Here is a 25,703-nt window from a genome sequence, read left to right as displayed (position 1 = left end):
CATCATCAACTAGCAACCTTGGTCAATTGGTCATCTGACCCTTGACCCATCTCTCCAGTCGTACATACCCCTGGAGGCGATAACAAGCTTGACGTCTGTATATTGCAAAGTATTGATCAACAAAACAAGCGAGACAAGCGGTGCGGCCGTAGTTGAGGCGGTTCTGTACAGGCATCGATCCAACCGCGCCAGGTGTTTCTGCAGCAGATCCGTCATCTTGTATGGGGCAAGATGGCTTTGCACCATTGCCATCCTAAATCTTGATGCACTCATTGGAATTCCATCTGTCAAAGACTTGGTCTTTCTCCATTACGACGGGATGAAGGGGATATGTCTCGCCAAATCTATGGAAAATGTCACCAAAGCTATCATAAAGCACCAAATCTATAGAATTGATATCGACGATGCCGTCATTTCGATTGTTCTGACGTGTCCCGCGTGCACGTGACGTAGCAACCCTCAGAGGACCTCCCTTAAGGTTGTTTGGGATAAGTATATCGATCACTTACTTACCCTATACTATACAAGGCTATGCATAACAGAAGTACTCCCCCAAACTCCTATTAGATACTCACGACCATGTCCAAGAAATCAGCCAAATCGAAGAAAGAAGAAGCCCTAGCTTTCCTTGACGACCTCGACAAGCTAGGCGAGGAGGACTCGACCGAGACTTCTTCAGCTTCGTTGACGGCGGACCAAGGTCAAACTCAAGCTGGATCGTCTGAGGGTAAAGGGAAAGCCTCGATGGATATCCCTAGGAAGAGCGTGGATTCTTCTAGGTCTGCCGTCAATCCTGGTGCAGGGACGGGGACGGGTATGGTACCTCCTGCGAAAGGCAAAGGGAATAAGAAAGCTTTGACCGGGAATGCTAGCGCTGCTACGTCTAACCCGTCTACCACTACCTCGGCTGGTGGTCCCGGCTCATCATCGACCTCGACGGACAAGACTACCACCGGAACTACCAATGCCCACGAAGAAGACCCCGAAGCGGCCCTAGCTTACCTTCAAGCCCAGATCGACCAGAAGAACCGCCCCATCTCCCGCGTTCAGACACCTACTACCACCTCGACTCCTTCCATCGCACGTCCCGCCACCCCTCAGAACTCAGCGACGATCGGGTCGATCTTACCCGCTCCTACGACGACGAGGAAGTCCATCGAACAGACCCGTTCTCGAGCTGGAACCCCCTTGAACGAACCTACCTCGACCACCACCTCGTCTGACCCGAACACCACTACGACGAACTCTTCTTCAGGGGGAGGCTGGGGCTTCTGGTCCTCCGCCCTCCAAACAGCCAAATCCACAGCCACCTCCGCATACACCCAAGCTTCCCAAGTAGCCTCTGCCGCCCAGTCCGCCGCACTAGCTCAGGCGGAGAAGAGCGGGGTGAATTTGAACGTCAATGATTATGTCCCTGTAGGGGCGGATTTGAAAGGGTTGAAAGGGTTACAGGGGCTTAACCTTGAAGAGTTGAAGAAGGCTGGATCGGGGGGGTTGGAAGCGCTCAGGACTAGGGTTGGGGAGGGCGTCAAGGGGGTGGATTTGGAGAGGTTACGTGCGTTCTTTGCGGCTCGTATGGTCAGACCACTCCTTCAGCTGACATTCTTTGTGCCATGCTACATCACCCCACTCGATCTCGATGTGCTTATCACCCAATTCTGCTAACAACCCGTCATACGATGGACTCGACTATCACGATCGGGACATACCGCAGGCCAAGACATCCTCGCAGGGACCTCTCACGCGCTGACCGAACTGATCAACACGGTCGCCCCGCCCATCTCCGAGCACGAGGTCGTCCAAGTCTGGATGACTCACCGGATGAAGGGGTACGATGGGGTCGAGAGCGTCGTCTATCAGGGGGTTATGAAGGTGGGTCTCTTTCCTCCTCGATACGAACCATCTTTAATCCTCTCGATCAGACTTGGTTGCTATACAACCCATCGAGCTAATCGTGATTGTTATTACAACGCGCTGTGTGGGTAGATGATGGAACAAACCTCTTCCTCCGAACTCGAAGTCTTCTTCTTGCCTTCTCCCTCCACCTCCGGCCATGACCAATCGGAACGTTCCATCAACCCGCTTGAAGGTTGGGAAGCGGGTTGGGCCGCCGTAGAGAAGGACCTCGAGGGTCTCAAGATGCGTGCGGGGTCGGATGAGCGTAAAGGAGAACCGAACCGTGAGTAAGAGAGACATTGCAGGAGTTGCATAAACTTGGGAAGAGGAATCATTGGATTGACATATTGTTTGATGTGTGCTCTTCTATCGACGCTCTTTTGGTCGGTGCTAAATAATCTCGATACAACCGTGATATAATGACTCTTCATTATTTGTTCATTCGTTTCGTTTCGTCTCCCGCTTGATCTTCTATTCTCCGACGACGTAGCGGACCTGCCGGTGACGACAGTCCCTATCTACCTGCACCTCCAACCCGTCCTCGTCCCTCTCCCATTCGCCGAACCCCCTTCCTCGAAGGAAAAGGAGGGCGCGCCTTCGGTCCAGCCGAAACATCTGACGTTCATCGTCACTTTGCACGACGATGTGCACGGTCTCAAGCAGAGCACCGTCACTCAGTATTCGCCGGCGGATTGGATGGACGTCGAGTACGAGAGGAGCGATTGGGTGGAAGAGCGGTTGGTCGATGTGATCCGCGTCGGAGTGGAGATTGTGATCCAAGAGGTGAGTCGTTGTATGGATTGATCGGAAAGAGGTCGTCGTATGCTGATCTTAATTTTGACGTAATCAGTACGTTGCTGTTCGGATGGGTCTGAAGGCCAAATCAACGGCCGAGGCGTCCGAGCAAAAGCCGCCGAGCTCGACGACTGAGGACAAGGAGACGACCGAAGAAAAGGTGGCCAAAGAGGCCGGTGTGGGGACATGATATAGGCGCCGGATATCGTATTTCGTATGATGGCGCGTAAATGAAGCAGAGGCGGAATGTATTTTTATTCGTGTCGATCTTGAATGTCCCATATAAGGAAAATGTCGTAAATGTTGGCGTGAAGGTGTAGGGAATTGTCGCAACAGGAAAGTGGGATTGTTGGGATCGTTGTCGGATGATGACGCGGCTACGATAAAATGAACCTGAGCGGCTTGCCGTCCGGCGTGCACGGTTTGATGATGGTCTTGTCCTGAACCTTCATCTCGACGGGGACTCTGACCCAGCCATCCCGGCCGGCCGGATGAGGGTAGTACTTGCTCTCGGAGCCTTCGAGGTCGAGCAAGACCGATGAAGACGGAGCCAACATCGAATTTGGGCACGGGTTGTACGCCGGCGTCGTATCGTCACCCATCCTCCCGTTCGCAGCGTATCCGAGTGCCATTTGAAAGGTCACGTTCGAGTCGGACTGTCGGTGGAGCTTGGCCAAGCTGTTCATGAGCGCCAGGGAGATCATGCGAGTAGCAGGGATACATTGGAAGGCGTTGTGGCGATGTCGCGAGATGTCGATGAATTGGGGGAGGTGTGTAGGATCTGGGAAGCGGAGCGCACGGCGTTCGATTTTGGGGTAGACGCCTTGGGCATTGGGACGAGGTCCCCGGATGATCTCGGTGTTCCCATCGACCGGTTCAGAGACATGAGTTGTAGGAGAATCAGCCGATGCAGCTTCACCATCTCTCCTCCGCAAGACGCGTGTCGACTCCTGCTCATCTCGTTCCTCCGAGTTCTTCTTGATAAGTAGATCCTTCATCCCATTGACCTCGTCTCGTCCGGTCACATCGCCCTCGTCAACCTCCATTTCCATTGCAACCGACGACAAGGGTGTCGAACGGGAGCTAGAGGCCTGTGTGGGCGAATCGACGATCATCGCTGCCGATCCCTTTGGAGGGACAGCGATGTCCTGCGTGGGCACCATCGGGCCTTGAGTCGGTAAAGGATAATCTCCGTTCCTTCCTTCGAGTGAAGGGATGGTAAGAGTAGCGGTTTCAAGGACCGGTGAGACCTCCTTTGGTACTGGCTTCACAGGGATGGTCTCTGCAGACCTTCCTTCCGTTCCACCGCCGTTGACGGGCACAGCCTGTTCATGGGTCGCTGCGGTATCGACTGCCACCCTCTTGCGTTCGGCCTCGCCTCGGATCTGCGCTGCTGAACGCTCGATGATGGAGACGATTTGCGATTCAGCTGACCCGCCGAGGAGCTTGTCGACAAAAGCTTTCCTAGTTTTCGCATCCCATGATGGATCGTATACCGTGGCCCCACCCTCGTTGACCGGCTTTGCAGATTCCCTCTCCCTGTTCTTGCCTTTCCCAACGAGCGGTGCGGCACTCGCATCCGATACGCTCGATCGATCATGCTGCGTGCTATGATCTCCTTGCGGCCCGGTCCCGTTCGCATCCTGCTTGGTATTCAGGACTGAACTGGAGGACAAAGATGAGCCGCCAGCGTGTCCTTTCACAACGAGTCGAAGTCGAGGTACGTTTTTGAACTGGAGTTGCGGTTCAAGTCGAAGCCGGGGTTGAGATTGAGGTCGAGTCTGAATTTGAGTTGTAGTCTGAGATGTAGAGGGAGATTTGATGTGCGATGTGGATGGAGGTTTGATTTGGCAAGGAACGGGTTCCAGACGAGTGGCCTGCGACAGAGTGCTGGTCGCAACGTCGCTCGTGCTGACGGTCGCGAGATCGCTCCTGATATCCTGCTCGTCCTCGTCCATCTTTTGCGACGCCGTTCCGTTCGATGCTAATTCGAACTTCGTGCCCACGACCGCCTTGTCTACTTCGTCGTCGTCCCCTTCGTATCCAAACCTCCTCCTCTTGCTTCGTTCGAAATCCTCCTGATCGATCTCGACGACCCCGTCCGACTCTCCCGTCCAAGGTCCACCTGCGGTCCCTACGTTCGCGCTCGTTATCGACCTCTTTCTCGAGGGCCCCGGTTCGTCGACCTCGTCGTCAGAATCAACAATAATGATCGCTTGGTACATATCCCATCCCGATCCTTTCGTCGCGAGGTTCTTAGTAGCTGCGATGGGTGCGAGATGGGTAGAAGGATGAAGCGACTGACTTTGTTGATTTTGTGACGAAGTCGAGGTCGTCGGGGAATGCAGTTGTCGATCAGACCACGGGCGGTGTCGTCGAAGATGAGGCTGTCGTGGCGGCGCCGATGAAGGGAGTGACAGGGTCATCATCATATCCCTTATTTCCCCCTTGCGTTTCGTGTTGATCCTAGTTGTCTCGAGTGTGTGGTTGTTTCGGTTTCGAATGTTGAAATGTAGTGGAATGTACGAAACATCGACAACCGACCTCGGTCTCCGTCGAGCACCTCCCCGATATATATACCTCCTCGCGAGTGTCCCCCGTCTCCCCGCCCAGCATCGCACGACCCGCCGAACATGTTCGGTATGTGTCGGAGTCTCAGGTCTGCGGCGTTTCCAAGGTTCCCAAAGCGGTAATTCCGGCACGAGCCGAGCGGTATCGTCGATCTCCATGGTACCACGGGTCCACGGTCACGCCGTGCCGTTGTTTACAAAGTGGTCAAAGGACCCCTTTTGTTACCTGTTCATGCCCGTCCAGCACGGAGCAGAGCGCAGGACATGCAGAGATGGCCTGGGATGAGCCGGCAAGGGTGTGAAGAGCCTGTGCCATGTGCGATGTCTGAGAAATACCCAAGCGACATCAAGCGACCAAGGTTTCTTGCCGCTTGGATAGCGGTCCAATTAGTTGCCGAGATACCTGATCAACCAATCATGATGTCCGCTTTCATGTATGAGTCTTCTCAATTGGTACACCACCAGACCGGTGGATTCTCAAACCATCAGTCCACAAGCTGTCCTGTGTTTGAGAGTGCTAAAGACAAGCAAGACTTCACGACATCATTCCTGATGCACCCGCAGCTCGGTCCCTAACTCCCTTTCTATCTGCCTCCCCACGTTCATCAGGGCGGAGCACCAGCATTCAGCCAGCTACTACAACTCTACTAGAGCTACCATGTCATCACATGTGCCCCAGTTGCTTCGATTCGGGACGGTCGTCACTACAGACGATCCGTCGTGTTTCACCCGCCAACGGAATCGCTAACCTTAACGGTCCTTAGCGGATCACGTGAGTCGACCGTTAACGCCATGACGTCCGCGAAGCTCCGACCAGATCTGTTCCTAACTTGTCTAAGTGCTTCACTTGGTTGAACCCGATCTATACGACCACACTAACCGTGCAGTATTATACATTCCTCAACGAGACGTCGCCGTCAGAACGATTCACCGCTCACTTGCACGCAAATCACCGCTCACTTCCAAGCAAAGCGCGCTGAATTGGATTCGGGCGAACTCGTCCCGGAATTCCAGATCGTACGATTGAGAACCACCATCTCGGACCTTTACCGCTCGTGTCGCTTTTCAGGATGAGAGGATCCCTAGACTAGGAGATCTTGTTGCTTGATTGACTGAGAATCCGGATGGCATCGGGGTCGTAAACGCCGAGAAGCACAAGATCGACATGGGAACGAACAGAGACATTGTCGCCGATGGGTGCGCGATAGACAATGCCGTCTCTTCTGCATAGGGACAGGCTCTGTGTTTAAGGGTCATGCTCTTGGAGGTAAGATCCTTTGGCTCGATAAATCGAGACAAAATGCGGGGTGAGAAGTCTGGCTCTGGCTGGCGATGGTATCGCAGTCCAGAATCACCGCTAAGCGCGCTCGCGAGCTACAGAATTACGCTTCCTCCCTCCAGCGCGTGAACGAACTTACTTGTCGTGCATGCCGCGCATGTCGCAGTTGGATGTAGCCCATAATCATCATCTGCTGCATATGTTTGTCCTGTCTATCCTTCTCCTCGCGGGACGGTCAAAAGTGCGGACGGCAACCCTCATCAAAGCCTGGTCTGCCGTTTCGGAAGCAGGTCGATATAGCGATTCCAAGCGATTGGGCATCGTTGTACCACCGTTTCACGATCATCTTTCCCAGCTAAACATTGCGCAGAAATGGCATGTTCGGGTCGTTCGAAGCGCTTCTTTATATGGACTGGCACATCCTTGACTGACCTTGGTACAAACCAGACCTGATCAGATGAGGCGCAAAACATATAGCAATGTATAGGAGGGGTAGACTACTACATCACAGTGACTACACTCTGACAGAACGGGACTATTCTTTGGAAGGGTCTCAATTATATCCAGCTAGTCAGGTCTGTGTGGTGACGTGACCCAGCTGCTGGAACAGTTGATGTCGCAAATCGGGGTCGATGCCCGTCTTCCATGCTTTCGGCGGTATTGCGTATACATGAACCCTCGCGGATTTGAGACTCGGGCCGGATTTGGGTGACGGACTTCGACAAGCATTACCACTAGCGGTGTGGTGAGCTTTGAGCGCTTTCTGGAGAGACGGGCACTGCGTGTGACCATGTATTACTCCTATCTCGTAGCGACACCAGATAACGAACCTAGAAAGCCACCCGTCATATTGATAATCGGTTAGCCTTGGGGCACCAGACATAAACGCAGGTTCCATGATGGCCCATGGATCTTTCAGTCCCCAGAGTCGTATCAGCAAGTTCAGTAGGGCGATGTCTTCCTTTTCCATGCTGGAGCGCGATCGACTGTTCCTCCCAGTACACTCAAAGAGCGACCCGCCACAGGCATCGTCCTCGGACGCCTCGTCAGACGAAAGTTCGTTGTCTAGAGCGACTGCCGGAGGGAACATACCCTGAGGACCGAGATTAGCCGATTCGACCTGTGTACCGTCTACAACGAGGGAAGGGTTGAATGGTCCCATCCATGACTGCGAGATCTGATCATCCGGCAAGTAAGCGTTATATGGCCTTCCAATCTGTGCAGAGTTCGCACTCCCGGCTTCGCTATGTCCTGAATTCACAAACCCCGACATGAAAAAAGTGTTCGGATCCAGCTCGCTGAGATACTGGTCCAATTCCGTCATCCGACTTCCATCTCGCAAGGGATGCTGTGTATGGGCTTCGAGGGGTAGAAAGCCCATAGCCGGAGGTGTAGTATCAGCAAAGTAGCTTCCGCTGCCTTGCTCGGGATCCAACGGGCGTTCGACGACAGGGAGTTGTTGAGGTTCAAAGTGGTACCACTGCTTGTCGAAGGCGGGTTGTGAAGGTATCGATGGGTTGAAGGAAGAATATAAGCCCGCGGTCGGTAAGCTGTCTAAGGAGGGATCCTGGAAACCTGGCATCGGCCATGAACCATTGGCCATCAAATCATTTGTCTCATCGTAAAGAGCGAACACGGCGGGTTGCCGGTCTATTTGATGGTTGCTGTCCGGCACGACCATGTCTGTTGCGGATGTGTGGAATGTATGACCTGGACAGTGTTGTTCAAGTGACTTCCCATAAGTTCGGGACAAACTGCGATTCGAGTCGTCTTCGTCATCTTGGTTTCGGTAATCCATATTTGTAGGTAAGCAACAGTTGTGATATGAAAACGCTAGTATCGCAGTGCAAGTGAATGATACCAGAAGTTTCAGCTATATATCCAGGTAACAACTCGGTCTATCACCGACCAAGCTTCTCGATCACCTCCTTTGTGACTCGTGACGCCTTGTTTGAATGGTTTGTGATGGTCTCGTGATACACAGCCGAAAGGCACTGAACGTATGAAGAGCGATTCTTCTAGGAATACACTACAGTTCGGATCATCAACACCATAGATGAATGGAACGAAACTACGAATCGTCAGCCTCTGTGAAGTCTGTCTGTAGCCCGCTGTCTCAGTCGCACTCATAAGATTTTACAACATAGCCATGCTTATAGCAACCAATAATAGTGCTGTTACCCATATCGGGAATTGCAGATTACGGATGACACAGCCCATGTATACGAGAATTTGCGAACAGTTACTGTATATTCGATACAGCGTATGATGAGGAAAGGAGACAAGGTACATGATGTGGATGTTACGGGTAGAGGAAACGACACGACGAGAGAAAGAAGGAGGAAAAAGGTGGGCTGAAAAAGCCACGAGAATGATGTCGGCACTTTACTTCATTCGATATGTAAATTAGGAACTCGAGAGCCGATTGTCCATCATTTAAACATGATCGCAGCCGGGTTTCATAGGCCAAATCGCCGTTGACAAGCCCCTATGTGGTAGCTCGATGTGTGGCTTTCAAGCGACGAAATGGGTGACTAGTTTCCTAGAACCGTAGTATGTGTTGTGAGGCAGTGTGGGTGACGCTTTGTTGACCCTGAGTTGATAGTAGTAGTATGCCACGGAACCTTTTCAGATCGCGTTTCACCGCACCAGCTCGTTAGCGCGTTGTTTTCTCTTTTCATGATGAGAAGGCCAGGCATGAATGAAATATGCGCAGATACAATCTCAAACGGTAGAAATCGACGGCGAGCATGCCTGGGTGGAAATCAAATCGCGTCTTCGTACAATTTATGGCTCGGGATGGCCTAGACAGCGAAACAGTTCTGCGCGCAATTTAGGCTGGTCCTGCATGTTCCAGTCTTGAAGAGGTATAGCGCGAAGCTTAGCCGTTGCTTCTTCGATGTTGTTGATCCATTGAGTATGCGGCTTCCGATAGGACCGAGCGCTTGATCCCAGGAGCGCTAAAACTTGTCTGAAGTACGGACACTGTCCATCGCAATGCGTCAAACTTATCCAGTGACGGATCCAGGAGATGAAAGCGGCAATACTGGAAAGGTGTCGTTTATCTGCTAAGTTGGAGATCAGAGCATTTTGATTCGTAAAACCTTGAATCAATATGTCCCATTCGTCTTGTAGTTGCCAGTATTTGAGAAAGACCTCCATCAATTCGATATGCTCCTTGCCTAAAGACTCGGTCATGCGATATTCCCAAGCATCCGAGCTGCATTCGAAAAGCCGTCCTCCACAACTCTGTTTTTCGGGTATGTCAGCGTCCAAAAGGGCGCCGCCTAGTTTTGCGATTGACCGCTGGATGGCATCCCCAACTTTCGACTTAGCAGCCTTCGGAGGTCTGGTAACTGCGATGTATTATCGGTGAGTATACTGATGCAACGTATAAGTAGATTGTAACGGTGTCAAGATGAACGCACTTTTCTGTTCCGAAGGATGATTATTTAGCAATCGTGGTATGGGGACTTTTTCGTTTGGATGCGATGGCGAGGTGAGTTGTCCGGATAAAGTAGGCGAAAAAAGCGAGGCTGGAGAGGAGAACTGTGCAGGCCATGTTCCTGTCTCCTGATAGTGGCACGAGATATCCGCGATACCGTACGGCATCGACGGAGTAATACCGGTCATTGTGTATTGTGCTTGGCCATCAGGAAGTACAAACTCCATCCCGGGGACCATGTTATATTGCTGATAGTAACCACCTTCCAGCATACAAGGTCCCGTAGAAATCAGTCTGCGACAGCTCCAGACAGTCGATCTCACATCGATACGACTCACCCCCCATTGGCGCTTGAGCAAAGGTCTGACCTCCATGAAGTAATGGGTGTATGCGCGAAGCCGTTCCTATCAGGGGGGCCCCAGCCTGAGATGCGGAGGCCATGTGAGCACCCGGAACCGTCACAAGCGGCTGATTGTCGAAACCCAGACCGCTGCTCGGCACTTGCTGGCCAGTCTGTTCTGTACTATGCCGCCATTCCATGCATTGCATTTCACCAGCATATATCAGGCCAACAAAGGAGGGTTACCGATAATCTAAGCGAAACTCACTCGATGGTATGGCTGCTCCCTTCCTGTGTGTTAGCCCATGATACTGTATGGGCAGGCCGGTCATGTTGCAGCTGCTGGGAGACCAACGGTTGGTTGACCTGGGATGGGTAATGACCCACGGGCGCCCCATACGGGACTTCAGGGTTGGTGATGATACTGCCTTGCCACTGGTTCCAGCTGGAAGAAACGTTCTGGTTGATGGTTCACATCTCGTCTAGCTGTCAAACAATGTTTCTGACATAACTGTCTAGTCTGAAGACTTACTAAAGTGCCACCGTGATACAAACTTCCAGGCTGGGTGAGGGGCTGGTTGTATGCGGGATAGCCAGGTTCTGTTATCGCGTCGATTGAATCTGGTGGCACAAAGCCGATACTGGGCTGAGGTATTCCATCTATTGGCAGTGAATGATTGTAGCTTCCCGCCGGTGGATATGACCAATCTTTGGTCTTTCCCATCGTCGTGTGATCAGTTGTAGCTCCATTGTCGTAATCGAGTACTCCTTGATCTTTGGATGGAGTGCTGCAGCGTGGGTTGTACTGATCAGGCATGGGGGTGCGGAGAGTATCGAAGGATTGCGTGATTCTAAAAATAGACAGGCGCGCAACATCTCTTTCTGTTGGAATTCTTTATTCTTGAGATGTCTGGCACTATATATGCTCGAGATAGCTGTGGCGAATGTGCCATGCCTCGAACACGCAGAAGACGCCTCCCACATAACTTTCCTTTGTTTCGGAGTGACGCCATCACGCGCCACCATCGATTCTCGCGCCACATACCCGATGATCTGATGAGTAGCAAGCGGATGTTTCATGTCATGTGCCGCTGTAGGGCGGTACATTCAAGCAGAACAAAGGCCAGGCGGAAAGGGAAACTTGCCGTTGTGCGGCATGATCATGCTTGTGTCACTTAGGCAGTATCTACATAATCGAGCTTACCCAGGTCTTTCATTCGATTCGTACCTTTTATGGCATGAAGGCTTCATAGGATGATCGACATGAGAGCACTGGCATGGTAGCTATTGAAGTCCAGAAACTCTTTGGAAGTGGAAGTCCATTGCTAAGTCTGAGCATTTAAGTGGTACACACACAGTTGTGTTATAGACATATTAGCAACGAAATAAGCATTCTAAGATATGCAAGCGTTGACTGACTGCGTAAATGAGATCATTAGCACAGCTCAGCAAGAAGTTGATCGGATCATGGTTCTCGTCCGGTCATCAAGACAGGTACTTTTCCCTTTGTAGCGCTTGGGTAGCGTAAAGCTATCCCTCCACTGATCCTTTGGTATTCTGTAAAGCTGATCTCTGGCTTCATCGATGGATTTTACCCTTCTGTTCTTAGGTTCGTACTTTCAAAGTACTGTCTCAGTGCGGCAGAGAAGGGGCAACTCCCTCGTCTGTGCGTCATGCATATCTCGTACCGACACCAACGGATGAACGCAGCAACTTTAGGGTTGTGTTCCGCTGTTACCACATCAGACCACGGGCATGTCGAAATCCATTGTCTCGCGCGCGCCTATTGTTCCCCAACAATAGATCACGCGGAACAATAGCGGATCCACTCTTCACGCCTTTGTTCCCCTGTGTTTCATCTCGCTCGCTCGCTCGCTCGCTTTGTCATCTCTCGCCGAGCTCGCTCGCTTTGTCGCTTCTCGCTTCTCGCTTTCCGCTTTCCGCTTGTCGCTTTGTCGCTCGCTCGCTCGCTCGCTTCGCCGCCAACTCCTATTGTTCTGAACAATATATATACTGGCCCTTTTCAATCCCCTTTCGATAGATCACCTTGTAATTACATCTTCATGCAAACTATACAGCGGTGATCAACTCGATATCCAACAGATTAAGAGTCGGCTGCTCTACCAACGGAGCTCAACGGGCCATCACCTTAGTTTACATCAACCAACCCTCTTCAACATCGACTTAGTTTCATCATGGCCGACAGTCTCGACCTCGACACTCTCAAGGTTACCAAGCGGACCTACCTTGAGGGTCCCGACAATTACGCGGAATGGTCCCGCTCGATTCAAAACACTTTGATCGATAAGGATCTGGACGACATTGTTGATGGAACTATTCCTCGACCTAATACCCTACCTATCTCTACCTTGGCTGCCACCGCCGGCACGGACAATGCTCCAACTACTACCACTACTACGGTCACTACTCCAGCTACAGCCGAGGAACTTGCGAAATGGATCAAGAAAGACAAGAAGGCCTTCGGAATCATCGATGGAAGTCTCAGTCAGCTTGTCCATCACAACCTCCCGTCTCACCTCTCAACCTGGCTCGCTCTGGTCCAAAGGGACTCTGCTCACACCGATGAGTACAGAGCGACGCTTCCTTCTGCTTCTGAAAGATTACTTAAACATCTTCAGGAAACCTACTCGGCCGCAAGGGGATCTAGGCGGGCTGAACTTCTTGCAATTATCTGGCGATCCCAACTCGCGGAAGGAGAAGATCCGACTATCCATACCGGAAAACTCAAGTCGGCTTACTCCGCTATCACCGTATCTGGCCGATCCCGGATGGACGACAAGGACTTCGCGTTCGCCATCCTCATGTCCCTTCCTCCTTCCTACGAAACCCTCGTTCAGACCTATTATCTCAAGGAGGACTTTCACTCGCAGGACGTCATTGACGCCGTCCGAGCCGAGTACAGAAGAAGGATTGTTCAGGAAGAAGGAATTGAGACTACGGCTCTCATCGCTGCCCGTCAACAAGCACGGAACAACAACAACAACACCGGCGGCACCGGAAACAAGAAGAAGTTCATTCCTCGATCTCCCTTTGACGAGAATGCCTTCTGCGAGTTTCATCAGAAGAATGGACACTCAACAGCAGACTGTTTCACCAAGCCCGCCAACTTCAGTACCGGCAGCAACGCCAACAGGTACACAAACAACAGTGCCAACATCGCCGCACTCGTAAGCAACAGGAGTCAACATCATGGCATCAACGCCGGCTCTGCTTTCATGGCAAGCATCACCATCGATCACAATGCCCTTCTGGCCCACTCGTCTGCACTCGACATTGTCGTAGACTCTGGAGCTACTCATCACATGGTCCACGACAGGAACCTACTTACTGGAATCAAACAACTACCGATCCAGGCAAACATCACCATAGGCAACGGCGCCAACATCACCGCCAGAGAATGCGGTCAACTCAAACTACCAAACATCACACTACATGATGTTCTTCACGTACCCGAACTGGGACGGAACCTTCTGAGTGTTGGTGCCGCACAGAGCACTGATGGACACTCTTGGACCTTTGCAAAAGACAAAGCAATCCTCAACACTATTGAAGATGGACCCAGCAAGCCGGTCATCACTGCAACACGACAAGATGGTTTGTTTGTCCTCGATCCGGCAAGCACTCCTATTCGACACAAAGCCGCACTCATCACGGCCACTAATGCCGTCACAGAGGACAACATCCTTTACCACTGGCACCGGAGACTTGGTCACCTCAATGTTCGCTCGGTGGTTCAACTCGGCAAAGAAGGAAGACTCGACAAGACTGTGGATTGGGCTAAAGCCGGAAAAGATATTTACGGCTTCCAATGCTCAGCCTGCATCCAAGGCAAAGGATCTCGTCTTCCCGCTCCTGCTTCCAACATCCGAGCCAGCAAACCGCTCCAGTCTATCCACGTCGATCTCTGGGGACCAGCTCGAACCCCTTCCATCGGAGGATCCCTCTACTTCCTTACCTGTTACGACGATCACACTCGGAAGGTCAATCTCAGCTTTCTCAAGAAGAAGTCTGAGACCCGGCAGGCATTGATCGACTATATCAACCTAGTTGAGAATCAACTGGACTGCACGGTCAAGACCATCCGATCGGATCAAGGAGGAGAATTTGAGTCACATGCTCTCCGTGACTACCTCAAAGCGAAGGGCATCGAGCATCACTTTGTTCCAACTGCCGCTCATGCTCAGAACGGTAGAGTCGAAAGGGCGCACCTTACCATTCTCAATCAGGTAAGGACGCTCCTGATCGATAGCGGACTTGATGACAAGTTCTGGGCCGAAGCGGCAAACTACGCCATCTACACCAGGAACCGGGCTCCCACAGGATCCGACAAACATATCCCAGAGGATCTCTGGAGGCAACGTGAAGTCAACTCCCGGCACCTTCAACCCTTTGGCTGTCAGCTCTGGTTCCGTGATCACAACAACACCAACAAACTTCACCCTCGCTACAAAGAAGGGCAACTACTCTCTTACGTCGAGGGGACCGACAACTACAGGATCTGGGACCTACACACCGAAAAGGTCACCATCTCTCGTGATGTGGTCTTTGGTAAACAGCCAAAGATTTCCACCAGGACGGAAACACCAGGAACCAAGATCCAATCCACTCAGGTCGACATCGACATAGTCCCTGAACCAACATCAGACTCAGACTCTGAAACCGAAGAGGAACAATCGGCTGAAGACAATACCGATACTCTCAACTCACCCGATCAGCCTGATGATGACACGACCATCCCGAGTGATCAGGCTACACAGGCTACGCAGGCCAAACAGAAGTCATCCGGCATCTGGAGCAAAGGATGGGACATAGCACCGGTACCAGCACCGGAGAACCCAATCTTGCCTGATGGCTCCCGACGAGTCCGCAAACCACCTGCCAAATTTGGATACTCAGCAAACTTTGCTACTGCCGTCATCTGTGGCCATGCACTCATCTCCACGGCCATCCCTCAAACTTTTCAGGAAGCCCACCGATCTCCAGAATGGGACAAATGGCAGGAGGCTATCAAGGTCGAACTCGACAAGATGGATCAGTACAAGGTCTGGTCCGTCATCAATAGGCAAGAAGCTACATCCAAACCTCTTCGAGCCAAGTGGGTCTTCACCCGGAAGATCGATGGAGAGACCGGGAAGCCATCTGCCTACAAGGCTCGATGGGTAGCAAAAGGATTTCTGCAGAAGGAAGGAGTTGACTACAACGAACTATACGCGGGAGTCGCTCACAAGGATACCATCCGAGTCTTCCTCGCTCTGGTCAACTACCTCGACATGGACTGCGACCAGGTCGACATCAAGGCCGCTTTCCTCAATGGAGAACTAGAGGAACTCGTCCATCTCGAACCTCCTGAAGGCAGCAACATCCCTGCCAACAAGGTTCTCCGACTTCAGAAATCACTCTACGGTCTCAAACAATCACCTCGCTGCTTCAACCAGGCTCTTGACAAGTTCCTTCGATCTCTCGGTCTCAACCCTTCTCCGGCCGACTCCTGTCTCTACATCCGATCAACCAAGGATACCCTTCTCATCCTCTCTGTCCATGTTGATGATCAACTCATCGCCTGCAACAATCGCCAGGAACTGGACGACTTCAAGACCAAACTCAACGACCGATTTGAGTGCTCCGACGGAGGAGCGGTCTCTTACTTCCTCGGGTTCAATGTCTTCCGAGACAGGCCCAACCGGAAACTCTACATCTCTCAAGAACACTACGTACAGGCGGTCTTGGAAAGGTTCGGCATGCTTGACTCCAAACCGGCAAAAACTCCCCTTCCTTCCGGCTTCCGATCTCTTCCCGCTACCGACGCTGAACATCAGGAAGCCGCTCATGAGGAATATCCAGCAATGGTCGGATCAATCATGTATGCGGCCACCATCACCAGACCCGACATCGCTCATGCTGCCGGAGTCTTAGCTCGGACCGTCAGCAAGTGGAACAAGCAACACGTCCATGCTGCTCGCCACCTCCTCCGATACCTCCAAGGCACTATTGAACTCTGCCTCACTTACGACGCTACCTCTGGTCAAAGGATCATCCTGGGCTACGCCGATGCTGACTGGGGCGGATGTCTGGATACTCGCCGATCTACTACCGGATACCTCTTCCGTGCTTTTGGAGGACCGGTAGCGTGGAAATCCCGACGACAACCAACCACAGCTCTCTCTACTGCGGAAGCTGAATACATGGCTTCCGCCGATGCCACCCGACAGGCCGTCTGGCTCCGCACTCTTCTCGAATCTCTCGGTCACCCGGTCTCTGGTCCCCTCGCCATTCTCAACGACAACAATGCCGCCATTCAACTCTCCAAGAATCCTGTTGCTCATGATCGCACCAAGCACATCGACATGAGACACCACTATCTTAGGGAGAAGGTACTCGACAACACCGTTGAACTCTCCCACATCCCTACTCAGGATAACCTTGCCGACGCTCTCACCAAAGGTCTCGCCCATCACCAATATCATCACCTCATCACCGGGATGGGTCTTAGCGGCAAACCAAACACTCCATCAAAGGACGCTTGAGTGAGGGGGAGTGTCGAAATCCATTGTCTCGCGCGCGCCTATTGTTCCCCAACAATAGATCACGCGGAACAATAGCGGATCCACTCTTCACGCCTTTGTTCCCCTGTGTTTCATCTCGCTCGCTCGCTCGCTCGCTTTGTCATCTCTCGCCGAGCTCGCTCGCTTTGTCGCTTCTCGCTTCTCGCTTTCCGCTTTCCGCTTGTCGCTTTGTCGCTCGCTCGCTCGCTCGCTTCGCCGCCAACTCCTATTGTTCTGAACAATATATATACTGGCCCTTTTCAATCCCCTTTCGATAGATCACCTTGTAATTACATCTTCATGCAAACTATACAGCGGTGATCAACTCGATATCCAACAGGGCAGGGCACTCCCATTTTGCTGCGAGAAGTGTATTGGTCTGCAATGATGTCCCATTCGTTGCCGTTGCTGAGTCCGGAATGACTCAAGATCGAGTACAAGATCATCATAACACCAGGACTGGTGGACTTGTGGCTACTGTGGTTGCATTCAGTGAGTCTACCCCCGCGATCCTGCTTAATCCGGCCAAGCTATCTTTGTCTCAGAATCCTTGAAAACAACAGAGGCGGGCGAAATTGGCTGATTAGATTGCTATCGCATCTGGCATCTGGTCAAATGGCGACTTTGTGTCGACCTGTTGATTGTGCCACTCCTGTACAATGGATGTGGAAAGGTGTTTACGACCATACTAAGCAAGATCAATACCGATGGCGTCGTCAAACGGCAAATGCGCACATTGACAGGCCACTTTGGCTCTCAAGACGCCCCTCTGATTTGTAATACGTTTCTGCCGTATATCCGGGTGGAATTGATGTCAGTATAGATAGCCTGCATTACATGTTTGACCACGCGGAATCCAGTAGGGGTTGCGCTTGATTGAGTGATGGATATGTTCCTGGATTCTATAATAGTCTGTATCGCCACATCGTCATCTCGTGTTAATGAGTTCGGAAGGGGTAAGCCATCATGAATGACGACTCGTATATTTCCTATGTTTACTTCAAATTGTTACATTTCTTGATTCAATACCGATACATTATGCTATCTAAAATACTAATGTATCATTCGGAATGAAACCTATAACGCTTCTTGTGAGCAGCTATCTTGCCGTGGAGCTCCTTATCCCGCCAATCCTCTGGCCGCATCCTGTAGATGTTGACTGTTGCCAAATGAAGCCCAGAGTCAGGACTTGATCCCCTTGGTTTACTGCCAACCACCGCAGCCTTAGTGGGACCGCAGGCGCTCCGGGTCCTTGCCGAGAAATAGGAGCAACTCTTGACTCTGTGAATCTGTCCTATCCAGTAACGACACCAACCAATGAATAGGGCAATCTTGCGAGCCCCATCCGAGGACGCAGTCAATATGCCATATCGGTTGAAACCGTGTCTGCCAGTAAATGATGGCTCTATCAATTGCCAACTGTCCACGTCGCCCCACCAATCCAGAAAGATCTTGACCAATTCCTTGTGTTCTTGTGTCAGGATATTGTGCCCTGGAATGAGTGCCTCATTGTCCCAGTCACACTGGAAGACGTCGCCTCCACACGGTTCCATATTCGACACTGGGTCATTTCCTTCGTTGGTTCGTGCTCTCTGAAGGAGCGTCAGATTTGACTGGTCTTGGGTAGAGAAATCAAGCACGCTTTCGGGCACAGATGTTTCCTGCGAAACGTGCTTGGACGGCAACTCGAAATCATCTTTCCAGGCAACTTTCGGAATACCGTAAACCATCTCTCTAGCTATGTCGATAGTCAAAGTCCGATCTCGCGGTGTCCGCCCCCCTACGCCCCCCGCTGCATGCTCTCGGAAAAGACGACATCGTCCATCAGAATGTATCCAGTATAGCTTTTGTTGGCACCGGACCACAAATTTCGCGATGTGCCGACGATAAGGCTCCGAGGGAGATTTGAGCCAGATTTGGCCATTATCGAAGACGGCATTGTGGGAAAAGTTCTTGCTCATGACGTACCACTCGTTGTGTTTGTTCACCCCCGCCTGTCTCATCAGCGCTTGCAAAAGCCATGCATTTGGTCCAGTGAACTTGCGATTTTGAACACTGCACGTGAACAGGTTACCCTCGCACGGCTGTGTTCTTGGCAGGCATCTGGAACCGTCTAAATGGCATAACATACTATGATCAGCTTGGACATCGACTGCTGACCGCCGCATGCGTCACAAACTTACTCTTCGTCGATGTTGACGGCACGCGTGACTGGCCCCATGGGAACTGTACGAAGCCTGATAATGCTGATTGGTCCTTCGCTGCCGACGATGATGAGGTGAAAGCCTCGGAATGGGCATTTCCATCGAACTGAGGGTCTCCCATGATATTTGACGCTTTCGAATAAGGACAGTAGTTCATCAAGGTGTCTAGCGTGTTGATCGAGCGGTTGTCGACTATCACTGTGTGCGAAGGGATAGGTAAACTCGTACCATTGATCTCTGGATAGAAGATTGCAGAATTTGCTGATGATGACGGAAAGAAAGATTCATGCGAGGCTTCATACTGCCCAGCTCCCAGTAGCTGTCTTGCTGTTGTAAGACCCATACGACTGCCGAGACTGGGGAAGAGCATATGGCGTCGGTATCGGTCCGACTTCCGATTCGGGATGGACCCCAGGGTGGTTGTATCGACGTTGAGGTGGCTGAGCAGGAATCTCTTCGGTCGACCAGCCCTGATTCAGGGTTTCGGTATGGACGTCTTGTTGTGCGTGATCGGTTGACCAATCGCCATTGCTAATCGCGGATGTTTGACCGAAGTTCAGATCGCTTTGCATTGCCAAAGACGCTGGCCATTCACTTCCAAGGTGACCTATCGATTCGTCATTATAGTTCATGGTCGCCGCATGCATTTCGGACCGCCCGGCAGATGCATAATCGGGAAAGGCTTGGTAGAAGCTGTCTTGTCTGTTCATAGGGTCGTGTATACGTTGAAGGGACATGGAGAATGTAGAAAAACATAGATACAAAGATTTGGTACCATACTGATGTATACATTCCTGGTATATAAAAAACGCTACTGACTGAATCTACCTTCTCGGTCGTTTGTACCTCCTTTGTTCGGACGTGACGCCACTGTTTCATATCACGCGCTCACGACATGCTCGATTAACTACGTGAACAGTACAGCAAGGAACGCCGAATCACATCGGTGCCAGTATTGAGTGAATATGCATAGCTTATCATGTATGGTATACAGTTGCACAAGTACAAAAGGTAGCTTCGCAGATGGTACAAAAGCTCTGATTCGGTTGACTGACGCAACTGAATCAGAAGCCATCTGGCGGCATCTTGTAGTCTTGCGCTCGCGGCCCGATAGGTGGCGGACCCTTGAGCCATAGTTCCTCCTCTAGAATGACGAGCTTTTCATAAGTCGTATCAATGCAAGTCTCATTCCTAGGAGTTCTGATCGAAGTTCTAATATCGTGCGCTTGGCATATCTCTGCCAGGTACGGGCATCCTCCGTTGTGATGGACGTAAGAGATATGCTTCAAGCACCAAACGATAAAGTAGCTCAATAGCTTTTGGTTCTCGCTCGAATCCAGAATAGAGCTCAAGGCAGCAATAGAGCTACGTTGAGAGGAGCGATACTCCTTGTTGAATAGATGCCACTGTCTGTTTGGTTTCAGAGACATATCCAGTGTTCCCAGCAGCCAGTACAAAAGCTTGGCATGTTCCTCTTTCAAGGGAGCTATTTCCCGGTCCTTTGTGAAGTTGCAAGATAAGAGTTTCCCACCACATTGCTGCGAGACACCTGATTAGAACCGCCAGATCGATTCGTCATGCACAACGGCACTTACCTGTTCTGACACACTGGCCGTTTTGACGACCTTGGAAGTATCAGTTGCTTCTGAGGTCGTATTGGCTTGAATCACAGAGATATCAGTACTTTTAGTGTATCACTGATCGGCCTATCCATCCATCGAGAGACTCTAGCCACTCACTACTCATGTGTCCGTATGAGCGCTTTCCAGGATTTTTGGACAAGTCCCCCCAACGTTCATCGGACATCCGTTCGGAAAAGTGATCGGAAGACGTGCTGATAGTGTAGGCTGTATGAGCCTGATCACTCAGTAACTTCGATGTTTCAATCGAGAGGCGAGGACCGGCTCGATGTCCCCAAGTCAGGCTAGAAAGATTTAGGCTACGAATAGCTTCATAACATCGACCTAAATCGCGCTTGGCCTTGGTATTGTCCGTATAATTATGTATACGCAGTTGGGCTCTAATGTAAGGGCAGGAGTCTGTGTGGATCTCTTCCAGGATGAATTGACAACAGCGAAAAATGAAATTTGTCACGTTCACGGCGTCTGTTCGGCGATGCAGCAGGTTCTTGATCTTGAGAGCACTGTGATCGTGATATCGAGGGCTGAATATGGCCCACTTCTCTGCGGTATGAGGATTCAAGTCCAGTTGGCGCATGATCCACAAGAGTTGCTCCTGATATTCCGATTTCAGCGCGTCTGAGGGCTTTCCGCGCTTGCACGCGAACAAATCTCCTCCGCAACTCTGACAATTTCTTTTCAGCTCGACGGCATTGTGCTCGTACATCTTCGACGCTACGGATGTTATGTCTGTAGCTGGCGTGGTCTCCAAAGGTAGATAGGCTGAGGATGAATCTGAAGCTGCAGGGACCGCCGAATCGAAGCTCTGATCGATATACGGGGCAGCTTCGAACCCGGTCCCGATAGACCTCAATGGCGCTTGAGCCGCGGTATGTCGTGAAACACCAGTGTAGGAGGATGTCGTGATCTCCACAGTGCTGGTATCGGCATCAGGATTCCCCACACAGGCGGCCATGGAATCATTCTCCCCTGTAGCGGTAGCGGGAATCAGCGACGCAATTTCGTACGACTTGGGATTAAACGATTTATTAGCTGCAAAATCTTGACTACCTTGCGCGGCGGAAGATATAAAATCGTTGGGAATATGGCTAGCTGAGGTAGTATGGTCGGGTATACTAGGTTCTTGCTGAGTTCCCTCATCCTCGACCAGAGTTGTGAAATCGGCCCAGATATCTCTATCTTCTGAAGCGCTAGATTGCTGCGTTCTTTCAAGGCCCGCATCGCGCAAGTCTCTAGTTGGTAAATGCACGGTGATTCGCGAGGACTGCATGTTGATTTGGAGATGAATCGGCGTGAACGAACAGAAAGTTTGTGTCGGTGTTGTAAGGGATTTGCGAGATATATTAGGCTTCGCCCATCAAACCTAGGCGATGAACGACTGTGACACAGTACAATATATATTGGAGCCATATAAGGGACATGACCGTTCAGTACTCGTTAACGGTCCTCCTTTGTGTAAATGGGTTTTGATCGGAGTCAGGGTCATTCAGGGTCCTGCGTGAGTTCCACTTGGCAGCCCTGCCCACATATGCATAGCATGTCAGAATACGAGACCACGACCCGAGTACGTTTCTTGACCGGTACTTTGCGATGGACCAAGTTCAGATCACGTAAACAACGTATCTTCCCGCACGAATTTTTGCGATAGCTCAGAGCAAATTTCTCTTGACAGATCAAAGCTCTGTCTCTAGATCTGCGTCCAGAGATAAGTCTTTTCGATTGGAGAAGGTTATCTGTCGGAAATTCGACTTCGACCGTCCCCTTATACTCGGGTCTTCACATCTCATGCATGCATGACGAGCCATAACGATAACAATAGTCATAATAATAAAACTGTATCCACATGATGACCCTCGTTCCCTTCACAAATATTGTGCACCAATTGAAATCCTAATGAGTCGACTAGTTTCGAATCCTGCACAAGCAGAAGCATGTCGCAAGCTGAGCATTTTGACGATGTCTGATTTTTCGCTCCCGCTGAAGTCACGACGGGACCATCCGCTCGGATCGCTCGATAGCGTCGTTGAGCTAGATTTTCCCAATCGACTGTTCTATCGAGATGTGACCTAATTTGGCCTCTAGTTCCAGCCAAAGAACCAGCTCCACCAGTTCTGGGCCGCCTGCCGTTGTTGTTGTCCGTTTGGCTTCGAATGCTTGTGAGCGGGTTTCTTTCTGGGACCGGGCACGGTAGTTTGAGGGGTGGCGGCGATCTGCGTCGCGCTCCATGTATCCGACGCAGTGATACCGTCTGAAGAAGGCTCAACTTCTCCCATAGAAGTCTCGGTAGGCGCAGGCTGGTCGGTAGGACTCGCGGTAGGTTGCTCGGCAAGGGTCGTCTCGACAGTGAGTTCCGCGGCAGGGGTTTCTGTGGTGGCGGACTGGAGAGGAATGTCCATATTGGACTGCTCGACGGAAGTGGAATCTGCAACGGGCTGCTCGGCGGTGGACTGATCTACTGGAGTGTTGTCTGCAGCGGTCTGTCCAACCGAAGTCGTCTCCGTGGTAGCTTGAGCGTCGACGGTCTCGGTAGGGGTTTGTTCGATCTCAGTCGCCCCGACCTGGTCCTGAGTGGTGATAACGGTCGCGGTAGGCTCATCGAACGAGGCAGTCGAGCTGTATTCGCTAGTGGTGGCGGTGGCAGTAGCCGTGAGCTCGTCGACAGCGGTCTCATAGGACGCTTCCTGCGTAACGCTATCACTCGCGCTGGGCAGAAGGACGGAAGCGTCCTGCGAGACCTCAGCAGATGAGCTGGCGACTTGCACCGCAGCAACTTCGCTGCCAGCTGGGCGGGCCAGGATGAAGGAATCGATGACGCAAGTCACCAGATTGTCTCCGATGATGGACCGTACTCCGGATACGGTGGTCACAGTTGCGTCCTGGTAATTCCACGGGTTTTCGTTGCACCATCCATCGTAAGTACCCGTGGCAGTCTGATCATGCGTTCGAGAGATAGTCGATGTGTACATCAGCTTGGTGTCAGATCGTCTAAGATCTCGTAGGTGGTAGACGACTCACGATCCTGAGGTCTCTGAACTCGAGCGGACCAAAGTCCCAAGGCACGTCATATCTCTCGATTGCGAGGATCGCCTGATTGAACCGTTTATCCCCTTTGAATGGAACGACAAGATTAAGCACGAGTTGCGCAATAGATCACATCTTCGAATGCTCACCAAGAGGAAACTCTCCGTTGACTAGCTCTCCGGTCTTGCCATTCCCAACAGTCGTCAACCAATTGGCGCCATCTTCAGGCAGAGTCCAGTTGAAAGACAGGACAGTTCCGGCATCTACGCCGAAACCGCCTCCCCATGCCAGCGACGGGTTGGAGCAGCACCACCCCATTCCGAACCACCAACCGCCTGAGCGGCCGTCTAGGACAGGCTGGAAGACCCCGCTGTCGTCATCAGGTTGAAGTCCTGGCCACAGGAAGTAGGTTCCGGCGCGAGGGAGCGTGGGTGCCACCATCGAACCGGTAAAGCTAACGATCTTCTGATCGCCCCCAACCCCGTAGTTGACGAAGTTCCACGATTGGGAGATGGCGCCGGTGGCCGTGATAGACAATGCTAGTAAGACGGGGACGAGTCGCATGTTCGAAGGCCGGTTCTTTTGAGGTCACTATGACTATGAGATGACGGAGCGATGAGATGACTGAAGTAGTATGAAGCTCCTCTCAGAATATCGTTTGGTCGACTTGGAAGTCCGTCTCCTTTATACGTGTTGCGAGACGAGCCCGATCTCATCCGTCGCACCTGTTCGCCATCGGGAAAAGCATTTGGTTTTCTCTTGTACGGCCATCAGGTTCTTCATAAGCCCTGAATAGGCCTGTTGTACCTGTGACAACACCGGGCACCATGGTACTTGCACGTCTCTGTATAGTTCAAGCTGGTGACCGGATCCGTTAATGAGGATGCTTGTCGGTAGCTGAATCGAAACCTTAAGTAGGATTATTACTCCCGCTACGTGCGCTCGGTCACTAATTTATTAGTTTTCGAAGACGCTCGGCGCTTCTCGTGCGCCACAGATCGCCACATCTCGATAGAAGGGCCGATTCAGCTGGATCAGAAGGTTGCAATTTTGTTCTGCAAGGTACGGACCTGATCAGGGACCGTCATGTCAGCCACACGACTGAAAGAGGTGCTGATTCGAAGGTACCATCAATCGCAGCAACACAGAAACGATCGTATTATTGGAAACGCGTGGCGCGGGGAGAGCGATCTGGCATATCTGTACAATACTGGGGCCGCGCGCGTGTATGGATGACCTCTCTCCTGTGCCTTCATCCTACTACTGGTGGGACTTTCCTCGGTCGTAGGTTATGAAGCCACTGCCTTCAACGATACCTTCCGGAGTGCCCCTTCTCTTTCAGACATCGCCCGAAGTATATCTCAGCCTTCAACAGCCTTACAACAGTATTCTTCGGAGGGGGAAAGGCTCTAAGGGGCAGTAACAGTTTTGAATTGGTTCGCCTGTTTATGACAGTTCCCAGGGTCCACATCTATCGCATCAGGACAAATTGACAAGTTATGTCTCGGCCCCAATATGGCGCAGGACCCAGACTCAGAAATGACGAGCCTACCACGCGCTGTCGACGCGTACGCGTAGCTAGCTAGATATCTTTCCTCTTTGGGACTTCTCCTTGTATCTATGCTAGCTTTTGCCTCCATCATCATCATCTATCCCTTTCATGGCGACGCAAGCTGCGAACGGTAGGGGAGAACAGTAGAACGAGATAGCTCGAAAAACAAGACGAATCGGACCGGTTTCGATCGAGATAATCACCACCGTAGTTTTTCACCTAGGTGGGTGCCAGACCCTAGTACCCAGAACCAGCTCCAGTACCGATCCCAGACCCGACCCGACAGTATATGGTCCTTACCAGAGCCCAGGAAGCGGCCATAGAAAGAACCCTACGAGCCCTCTCCGAACTCCCATACTTTGAACCCAGTCCTTCGCCATCAGCACCGCCATCAATAG

The 25,703-nt window shown here is 51.6% G+C and overlaps 5 protein-coding genes across 5 annotated transcripts; 1 reads left to right on the top strand and 4 right to left on the bottom strand.

The window, feature by feature from the left end:
* Window positions 1-579: 579 nt before the first annotated feature.
* HD553DRAFT_340440 (uncharacterized protein) lies at window positions 580-2,881 on the top strand (the record flags this gene model as incomplete). The annotated part of the gene is made up of 5 exons (XM_046182551.1): window positions 580-1,555; window positions 1,715-1,872; window positions 1,987-2,179; window positions 2,387-2,679; window positions 2,747-2,881. The coding sequence occupies 5 exons, from the start codon at window positions 580-582 to the stop codon at window positions 2,879-2,881; spliced, it is 1,755 nt and encodes a 584-aa protein (XP_046038024.1).
* A 187-nt stretch (window positions 2,882-3,068) lies between these two features.
* HD553DRAFT_322784 (uncharacterized protein) lies at window positions 3,069-8,338 on the bottom strand (the record flags this gene model as incomplete). Its single annotated transcript, XM_046181335.1, has 7 exons — window positions 3,069-5,078; window positions 5,488-5,586; window positions 6,011-6,123; window positions 6,200-6,305; window positions 6,680-6,752; window positions 6,973-6,989; window positions 7,217-8,338. 7 exons carry the CDS (start codon window positions 8,336-8,338, stop codon window positions 3,069-3,071), a joined length of 3,540 nt encoding a protein of 1,179 aa, XP_046038023.1.
* A 989-nt stretch (window positions 8,339-9,327) lies between these two features.
* HD553DRAFT_322783 (uncharacterized protein) lies at window positions 9,328-11,142 on the bottom strand (the record flags this gene model as incomplete). Its single annotated transcript, XM_046181334.1, has 5 exons — window positions 9,328-9,896; window positions 9,969-10,247; window positions 10,324-10,508; window positions 10,594-10,784; window positions 10,858-11,142. The coding sequence occupies 5 exons, from the start codon at window positions 11,140-11,142 to the stop codon at window positions 9,328-9,330; spliced, it is 1,509 nt and encodes a 502-aa protein (XP_046038022.1).
* A 9,014-nt stretch (window positions 11,143-20,156) lies between these two features.
* HD553DRAFT_322781 (uncharacterized protein) lies at window positions 20,157-22,002 on the bottom strand (the record flags this gene model as incomplete). The annotated part of the gene is made up of 3 exons (XM_046181333.1): window positions 20,157-20,630; window positions 20,688-20,752; window positions 20,832-22,002. 3 exons carry the CDS (start codon window positions 22,000-22,002, stop codon window positions 20,157-20,159), a joined length of 1,710 nt encoding a protein of 569 aa, XP_046038021.1.
* Window positions 22,003-23,512: 1,510 nt separating this feature from the next.
* Window positions 23,513-24,317, bottom strand: HD553DRAFT_270035 (uncharacterized protein; the record flags this gene model as incomplete). Its single annotated transcript, XM_046177646.1, has 3 exons — window positions 23,513-23,662; window positions 23,748-23,839; window positions 23,903-24,317. Coding segments are annotated over 3 exons (657 nt in total), but the record flags the coding sequence as incomplete, so codon positions are not given.
* Between the last annotated feature and the right edge of the window lie 1,386 nt (window positions 24,318-25,703).

This window comes from Filobasidium floriforme (genome assembly GCF_021052385.1).
Source record: "Filobasidium floriforme strain CBS 6241 chromosome Unknown HD553scaffold_6, whole genome shotgun sequence".
NCBI lineage: Eukaryota > Fungi > Basidiomycota > Tremellomycetes > Filobasidiales > Filobasidiaceae > Filobasidium > Filobasidium floriforme.
Note: the sequence above shows the minus strand (reverse complement) of the source record. Positions and strands in the feature narration are given on the sequence as shown.